The sequence below is a fragment of the Panicum virgatum genome, chromosome 6K (genome assembly GCF_016808335.1).
Source record: "Panicum virgatum strain AP13 chromosome 6K, P.virgatum_v5, whole genome shotgun sequence".
Lineage (NCBI taxonomy): Eukaryota > Viridiplantae > Streptophyta > Magnoliopsida > Poales > Poaceae > Panicum > Panicum virgatum.
This window is the reverse complement of record NC_053141.1, coordinates 19653853-19662936: the sequence shown is the minus strand read 5'-3', so window position 1 is coordinate 19662936 and position 9084 is coordinate 19653853. Positions and strand designations below refer to the sequence as shown.

At 46.7% G+C, this 9084-nt stretch overlaps 1 protein-coding gene and 1 non-coding gene across 2 annotated transcripts; one reads left to right on the top strand and one right to left on the bottom strand.

The window, feature by feature from the left end:
* Nucleotides 1–443: 443 nt before the first annotated feature.
* LOC120639363 lies at nucleotides 444–582 on the bottom strand. Its single transcript, XR_005661368.1, has one exon. It is a non-coding gene; the product is annotated as a small nucleolar RNA Z247 (small nucleolar RNA).
* A 4986-nt stretch (nucleotides 583–5568) lies between these two features.
* LOC120712007 (probable LRR receptor-like serine/threonine-protein kinase At2g24230) lies at nucleotides 5569–8855 on the top strand. Its single transcript, XM_039997689.1, has one exon. The coding sequence runs from the start codon at nucleotides 5926–5928 to the stop codon at nucleotides 8437–8439; it is 2514 nt and encodes an 837-aa protein (XP_039853623.1). The 5' UTR covers nucleotides 5569–5925; the 3' UTR covers nucleotides 8440–8855.
* Nucleotides 8856–9084: the final 229 nt, after the last annotated feature.

The following is a 9084-nucleotide window of genomic DNA, read 5'->3' as shown; positions in this document are numbered from 1 at the left end:
ACTGATTTTCATACCTGTGCCGCTTGCTGTGTGGACTTAATCTCCACCATTATACTTGTCACGGACAGACAGGTTCTCCAACGAACTTGTGATGTTGTCGGATGCACCGCTGTCCATGTACCAGTTGGTGTCGACCCCATAGCTTGTGGTCGCTGAACCTGCAACTCTGGCCGAGGGCTGGTAATCTTCCTCGAAGCGGTACCAACACTCTAGGGCTTCATGATTGTACTTTTTGCAGATTTGGCACTGAACTTTGGTGGAGCGGGTGCCCTGCTGTTGCTGTTTGGAAGCACCTCCACTGCCCCGGCCACCGCCAGAGCGACCACCTTGTCCACGGCCACATGGATTGCGTCCACGACCACCACGGCCTCGCGATGCAGAGTTGACAGAGGACTGGTAATGTCCGCCATCATGGTTGTTCTCTCTGAGCATCTCCAGACGAGTCTCATAGGACAGCAATTGAGTATATAGATCACTCATGGTGATGGGGTCAGTGCGGCCAAGAATGGAAGATACGACAGGATTATAATCGAAATCTAAACCATTCAATATGTAACCGACCATCTCATCTTCATCAACAACTTTATCAGTCGCGGCGATCTCATCTCCGATGGTCTTCATCTTGTCGAGGTAGTTGGCCATCGAGGTGGATCCCTTCTTGAGGTTGGCGAGTTGAAGTCGCAGGTTCGTGACCCGCGACCGTGAGCGTGCCGAGAACATTGTCTCGAGTGCTGTCCAAGCCTTCACCGCGGTGGTGAAGGTGGCGACCTGCCCCAGCACTTCTTTGGTGAGGGAATTCAGCAGATGGCCAAGGAGTTGCTGGTCCTTTGCCAGCTAGACATCGTGTGCCGGATTGGCCACGATTTGCTTCTTGCCGTCCTTCTCAATCTCGATGATCTTCGGAGGAGCCGCCATCGTGCCGTCCAGGATACCCATGAGTTGAGCACCACGGATGGCAGGAAGGAACTGCGCTTTCCAAAGCACAAAGTTGTCACGAGTAAGTTTCTCGGTGACAGGAGGACCGAGGGGAAGGAGCGCCGCCGATGATGTCGACGCCATGGTCAAGGGAAGGTGATAGCAGATGTATTTTGGGAAGAGGTGGCTCTGATTACCATGTAAAGAATATGGGAACGTGGTTACCTATCTTGGCTCACCACGGCTTCATGTTATATAGGGGTAAACCCGCAACAAGATTACATACTGAGATTACAAGTTTGTTGTGCACCGGTTGAGATATTCTCGAGTTAACTCTAACAAGCCTAGTCAGTTACTCAAGATATCACCGTGTACAACAACAACAACCATATCCATACGGTCACAGCCGTGACATACAAGGAAAGGATGACAAGATCATATCTCTAATACATGGAACCATTTCATCCTTAAAATCTAGGATCCAACTATTCAATCCTACGTCAATGTCCAACCAAACGCCATAAGAATTTCATTGAACCGGTTCGTTAGTCCCTTCCTTGAAATATAATTGCACTTGAGTGACGGATTATTCTTTGTTGGACCTCTGATAATTGATAAATAAATAAGTAAACCGCAAGTAGATGCCCAAATTGAGCCCAAGTATACAGGTAGTTGTAACTTGTAAGTTGTAACCTACTACGCGGTTGCATTGCGAAATCCCCGTTTGCTCCACCAGTTGAACAAGCTACGACGCATCCAACCTCTCAACAGCGCTTCAGGTAAGCCATTAAAACTCTCCGGAGTCTGGAGCTGTTCAACTAGCCTCATCAACCTGCAGGCCATGTGTTCAGTATATACCAAACATTCCTACTTCGGTGATGTTTCCCCTCCAGTTTAATTTCTTTTTCTTTGCATGCTCGTTCAACTCAAATATAATGCATCTGTGTTGAGTTAAAAAATGTTTTACCCAACCACTTCATCAACCTAGAAAGCTCTCAATCTATAGCTATCCCGTTCCATTTGGTCTGCCATTTGTGGACCACACAAGTTTGGTGAAAGTTGACTTTTTGTTAACCTGTATCCTTCCATGCTTTCTCCTTTTTTTATCTCAGGAATCTCGTTGCTCGATTAGCATGTCTCGCCAGACGCCACTAGGATTTTTATGGCCGCCCTCGTTCAGCCACCGTCCCCATCGGCCTGCAGGAAGTCAGTGAAGGCGAATGAATGCGACGTTTCGCCCATCAGTAGTGGCGTTCAAATGGGTTAGGGACTTAGGGTAGATAAAGTTGGTTCAAGCACATGACCAGAAAGGCACGCAGCCGAAATGTGCATAATTCAGGGATCGTTCAACCAGATTCGCCAAATATTCGGTAAACTTGTTTGGCAGCTCGTCAGCGTGGATCGGACTCGAAATTTTTGAAACCAATGTGAATTGGTTGTAGCGTACGAATGAGTAAAAGCTTCGAGATGTCAACTGGAAGAATAGTCAGTTTGGTGAAAACCGGCCGGTCACCGATTATTATTTTTATTATTTATCCGAGTTGATCGTTGCATATCCTACTGCAAGCATACCTTCTTACTATCCAAAGAGATAGTAAAAAAATATACTGAAAATCTTTGACGATCTGGCCATTTTGCTTGACCGCATCCAGGATCCGTGTGTGCATCTGCATCATCATCCTAACGTGCACGACATTCGTTGATCATATCGCGGCACATGTGCAAGATTTCGTCTTGTGCTCATGTTCCTGCTCTTAGGATTCAGTCAGCACAGCCACCACCTTCCTGACATGTGGCAGCCTAACTGCCTAACAGGGGGACCAATTTTAAAACGGGACATGCTCATCCTTGTTTAATTTCCTGAAATAAAAAATGCTTATTCCACCAACTGATTTGCCTCTCGCTACACTGCCGATAGTTTTATCTAGGTCAAATCCGTGCCCATGTAGGCGAAATACACAAGAATTTCCTATGGCCCATAGCACTATATGCATCTCAAAGCATTAACTACCTCAATGAAAACATAACTTTAATTTCAAAAATATTTAACATAGAAAAATATACTATTAGAGAATTTTTACAATGATTGAAAAATAAGAGGGACATCTGACAGAATCGTACGGTGATCAATTGATGCCAAAAATTTAAGGGAAAAGTACCTAAAAGTACACTCTGGTTCTTTACAATCATTGTAGTAGGGCTCATACTATTAATCTTTTCAAGAATGGTCTTTTAGAGCATCTCCTAGAGTTTTTCTAAAATATATTTTTTAAATAATTATTTAGAGAGTCATTTGAGTAAAAGTCATTTTCTATATCTTTGTGCTTTCCAACAGCTTTTCTATATCTTGTGCATATTCTAGAGAGTCATTCTCGCTCTTCATCTTTGGCTAGCGAGAAATCCAGAATAGAAAATGTCTATATTTAGATATCCAATTGAAGAGCCTTGTGGAGAGTATTTTTTTTCATCAAAATCTATATTTATGTAAACTAGAAAAGATATAAAGAATTTTTTGGAGATGCTCTTAATACCTTTAAATAGTATGAGCTCTGGTACTTTAAAGGTGTGTCATTAAAATACTTTAGCTCATACCTAAAAGTACCTTCTCGTTCTTTACAACATTTATGATGTTTACGAATGTCCTTGCCACTATATTTTTCCCTTATCATATATTTTTTATTCAAATTCAAAACTTCCCTATATTGCACGGATAGAAATGGCTGGTTACTTATTTAAACAATGCTAGAAAATTCTCAACATGTAAATTACATTGATAAATTTTCTTGAATAAGTGGGGTTATGCAACTGTTTTAATTAACTTAAATTAGGTTAAGTATGAATATTATGAATAAGGCTGATACAATATAATAGATACAATGAGATATATTTAACTTTGATAGTTAATAATAATGAAGACCTGCGAAAGGGTCTGCAGCCTAGTGGTTACAAGAGCCTCGGTAGCGAGGTCCTGGGTTTGACTCCCCATGGAAGCGGATATTCTGGGATTTAATAGCGTTGTGCATTCAGTGGTAAGTGACGTTCCCGTCGACAGGGAGGCGCCTATGGTGACTTCGTCAATCTCGAGGATTTATCGGCTCAGTCTTCGAAGATGTTCATAGGAGTAGGGTTGCGTACGTGTGTTCATAGGGGTGTGAGTGTGTGTGCGTTGTGAGTATCCGAGTTGTACTGTGTAATCTCAAAAAAAAATAATGAAGACCTTTTAGATAAATACATCCGTAAAAGAAATCTAGTGTTAAGACATTGAATCAACTCAAAGCTAAAAAAGATAAAAAAAATATATGTCATTTTATGTTCTATGGCTTAAAAAAGTTAAAAACTCTCAAGTATTTTTTATTGAACTTTAGAACTACTATAGCTAAACATGTATGCTTTATGGCCATTAATTAATACTAGTCTTTTAGGATGAAGTTCAAAACTGAACCGATAAGCTTGTCCCTAAACGTTGTATATGTCAAAAAGGAGGAAGTAATAACTCGTGATCAAGATAGTATATATATCTTATGGACTACTTCAAAACATGGGAATAGAAAAGGAACAGAGGCTCCACATTACCTACTAGGAATTTGTTACTAGAATAATTGGAAAAGTGAATATTGTTTTTTTATGTCTACACATAAATGACATGTCTTGAAAATCATCTAGAATGACAGTACAATTTGCTATATATATATATATATATATATATATATATATATATATATATATATATATATATATATATATATATATATATATATATATATATATATAGACACACACCACACACACACACACACAATTTGATGTTGACATAAAACTACTTTAAACTCTTTTTACACCAAACCCAAATAGCTAGAGAATTATAGCAAGATCCTGATGTACCAATCTAAAAATATAATACATTCGGGATATCATGTTTCATTTATAGAATATTGGTATATGTTTCTCCTCGGTTTATTTTTAAAACTCGCATATGCTTTAGATTCAAACTTCATAATTTAGTCAACAATTAGCATTACGAGATGCAAATTTCGCTATACAAAAGTGATATCGTTTGATTCCTACTTTTTTTAAAAAATACTATCATATGGTTGTGATGAATTTATCAGTACGAAAATTACAGTTTAATATAAATCTTTGGTCAAAGTATAATGCTGGAGCACCACGTTTTCGAAATTTTTACTCCTGCTAATGGGGCGGGGCTTGATGGGTTTTTTGGGTGGGTTTTAATACGGGTACTATTGGATGGGTGGAAACGGGTGACAATATGAAATGGGTTGGGGCGGGTTGGGTTGACGACATAGACGGGTTGGGACGGGTTGGGACGCTATGGTAGTAGATCGGCACGTAAGTCGCATATCATCTTCCATCGTGACTTCGGGTTGGGGCGGGTTGGGGCATTGAGCCAACGGGGTGGGTCGGGGCGGGTGGTAGTTAGGGCTCTTGAAATATGGGTAGGGGTGGATTTGGAGTGGGTTCAACCCCATTAGCAGGCGTAGAAATTTTTGTCAAAAAGGCTTCCGTGTTTCCTAGATCCAAAACCACAAACTTTCCCGGTTTTATGAAAATCCTGAATCTGCGCCTCCGTACGGGTGTGCTGGGCGGCAGCTGAGCTGAATCCCACTCCCCCAATTTACTCCCCCATTTACTCCCTCCACCTCCCGCAAATTTATGGCCTCCTTCCTCCTCTCCTCGCTCCCCTTCGACCGTCGTCACCTTCCACTTCCCAAGCTTCCTCCCCCTTCCTCCCTTTTCACACCAAGCAGGACCTGCCAAACGCACGCCGCACCACCCAGAACCCAACAAAGGGTCTAGAGAGAGAAACGGGGAGGGAGCAGAGGCTGGGGAGGTCAGCCAAGCCATCCACTTGCCCACCTCCAAGCTGTCCCCCATGACACCACCGCCAGCACCGCCACCACCACCACAGCAAGAACCAAACCACGCGGCCTCGGCCTCGCATTAGCGCTAAGATCTCGCCTTTGACCTCCCACTCCGCTCGCCTCCCCCGCCATGGGCTGCTGCGGTGGCGGCCACGCGCTCCTGTTCTTGGCCGCGGCCGTGGCCGCCTGCGTTGCGCTGGCGGCGGCTCAGGAGCCCAACACCGACGCCTACTTCGTCACCGGCTTCTTCTCCAAGCTGGGCCGCCCTGCGCCGTCGTCGTCCGGCGCCGGCGGTGTGTGCGCCTGGCCCGGCGTGTCCTGCGACGGCGAGGCCCGCGTAGTGGCGTTCTCGGCCGCCGGGATGGGCCTGGCGGGCGCCATCCCGGAGGATACCGTCGGCAAGCTCGCGCGCCTTCAGGTGCTCGACCTCAGTGGCAACCGCCTCACCGCGCTGCCCAACGACCTGTGGGAGCTCGGCGCGTCGTTGCGCGCGCTCAACCTGTCCGGCAACGCCATCCGCGGCGCGCTCCCCAACAACGTCGGCAACTTCGCGCGCCTCCAGGCGTTCGACATCTCCCACAACGCATTCACCGGCTCGCTGCCGCAAGCGCTCGGCTCCATCGCCGGCCTGCAGGTGCTCAACACCAGCCACAACCAGTTCCAGGGGCAGGTCCCAAGCGCCGTCATCTTCGGGTGCGGGAACCTCGTGGCCATGGATCTCTCCGGCAATGCGCTCGACGGGGACTTGCCAGACCTGTCGCCGCTCAGGTCCCTGGCCTATCTCAACCTGTCCGGCAACCGGCTCCGCGGCTCGGCCATCGGGGCGTTCCTGGAGCAGCTGAGGGTCATAGACCTCAGCAACAACCGCATCTCCGGGTTGAATTTTAGCAGTGGGTATGCTGGCTCTGCATTGATGTACCTTGACCTGTCGGGCAATGAGCTTCTTGGAGAATTCAACGTCGCTGGCCGGTTCCGGAACCTGAGGCATGTCAATCTTGCACACAACCATTTGTCAAATGCCAATTTGCTCGTGTCATTGGGTGAGATCTCTGAATTGGAGTATGTTAATCTGTCAAGCACTGGATTGCATGGGCAAATCCCTCCTCAATTTTCATCTCGATTGGTTGGATTGAAGGTGCTCGATTTGTCAAGGAACAATATCAGTGGGGTTGTCCCAGACATGAGCCCTCTTCGGCTACGTGTGCTGGACTTGTCGGTGAACAATCTCACCGGTGAGATACCTGTGGCTTTGGTCAAGAAGTTGGCATCGATGGAGCGCTTCAACTTCTCATACAACAATCTCACTGTTTGCGCCTCTGAGCTCTCTCCTGAGGCATTTGCAGCTGCATTTGCTAAGTCCAGAAATGATTGCCCAATCGCTGTGAACCCAGACAGTATCAAGAAAAGAAGAGGGAGGCGTAAGGGAGTGAAGTTGGCATTGGCTGTTGTGCTTTCACTGTTCTTCTCTATTCTCGGGTTGCTTTGCTTGGCAGTGGCATGTAGGAGGCGGAGGAAGAGGTGTGACACGCTGCCTGTGGTTAAGCAGGTGTCATTCAAAGAGGAGCCTGCTGTATCAGGGCCATTTTCTTTCCAGACAGATTCAACAACTTGGGTTGCTGATGTGAAGGTCGCAACTTCAGTGCCCGTAGTCATCTTTGAGAAGCCCTTGCTAAGCTTCACGTTTGCTGACCTGATGGCAGCGACGTCGAACTTTGACAGGGGTACCTTGCTAGCTGAAGGGAGGTTTGGGCCAGTCTACAGGGGATTCCTTCCTGGTGGAATTCAAGTTGCCGTGAAGGTGCTGGTGCATGGGTCTGTAATGGAGGACCAAGATGCAGCAAGGGAGCTTGAGCGGCTGGGACGGATCAAACATCCTAACTTGGTTCCTTTGACTGGCTACTGTCTGGCAGGGGACCAGAGGATTACCATCTATGAGTACATGGAAAATGGAAATTTGCACAACCTACTGCATGACTTGCCACTGGGAGTTCAGACGACCGAAGATTGGAGCGCAGACACTTGGGAGGACAATGTTGCTGGTGTCGCAACTGAAATCATCACACCAGAAGGTACTGCAACATGGATGTTCCGACACAAAATCGCGTTAGGTGCCGCGAGGGCGCTTGCATTCCTCCACCATGGCTGCATTCCGCAAATTGTCCACCGGGATGTGAAGGCAAGCAGCATCTACTTCGACTGCACAATGGAGCCTAGGCTGTCTGATTTCGGGTTATCAATGATCGCCGGAACCAGCACTAACAATGATCCATTGCACCACTCCCCAGGCTATACTCCACCGGAGTTCTCCATCTCAGAGAACGCCATAGCAACTGCAAAGTCCGACGTTTACAGTTTTGGTGTTGTGCTGTTTGAATTGGTCACTGGGAAGAAACCGGTGGGTGACGAGTACCCAGACCAGAAGGAGGCAAACTTGGTGAACTGGGCCAGGGTGATGGTGAAGGCGAACCTTGGGTCGAGCATCATTGACCCGAAGATTCGTGACACGGGGCTGGAGCGGCAGATGGAGGAGGCTCTGAGGATCGCCTACCTATGCACTGCTGAACTGCCATCCAAGAGGCCCGCCATGCAGCAGATCGTCGGCCTGCTCAAGGACATCGAGCCAAAATTAGCAGAGCAGGACTGAAGAACTGAAGAAGTGATTACTGATTACTGGTAACGTTTTGGGTGGTGTTGAAGGATGTGTAGCGTAGGCTGGCTTTGAGCGAGCTCTTGGTTGTTTTGTCCTAGTGGAGCTCTCTGTGCCATGCCCTGCTCTGCTGAGCCTGAGATACATATGTTCTTCCCCCCTCTTTCTCTTCCTAATTCTTCCGGTTGTTGAAGATGTTGCAATACAGCTTTGCATACCTGCCCCTTACTGCTAACCATGTTACTGCTAAGAGGGAGCTGTGAGGCACTGAAAGATCCCATCAATTTGCTTGTGTTTTGCAAGAGGAAGAGCAAGCAGCTGCAGCTGCAGCTGTCCCTGTCCCTGCTTTCTTCGCCTACTGTTGGCTCATACTACATCAAGCCATCTCCATTCAATATACATGTCTTGCAATCTGAACAAAGTGTCAAAGCCACTGTTCACCCACACATTGATGGATATTGCATGACATGATTGCAGCTGCAATCCCATACTGTCCTGAAAGTGTCCTCGCGCACTGTTTGGAAGATTAAAGCGTGTTCCATACCATCATTATGCTTGCAACCCCTTTCCCATCGGCCAAAGCACAGGAGGGCAATGGGCGCAGGTGGCGGGCTCTACTTTACTCGAGTTCAGGGACGCTTT

Excerpts from the sequence above, each read along its gene's own strand:
- LOC120712007 (XM_039997689.1), top strand. The coding sequence starts at position 5,926 with ATGGGCTGCTGCGGTGGCGGCCACGCGCTCCTGTTCTTGGCCGCGGCC.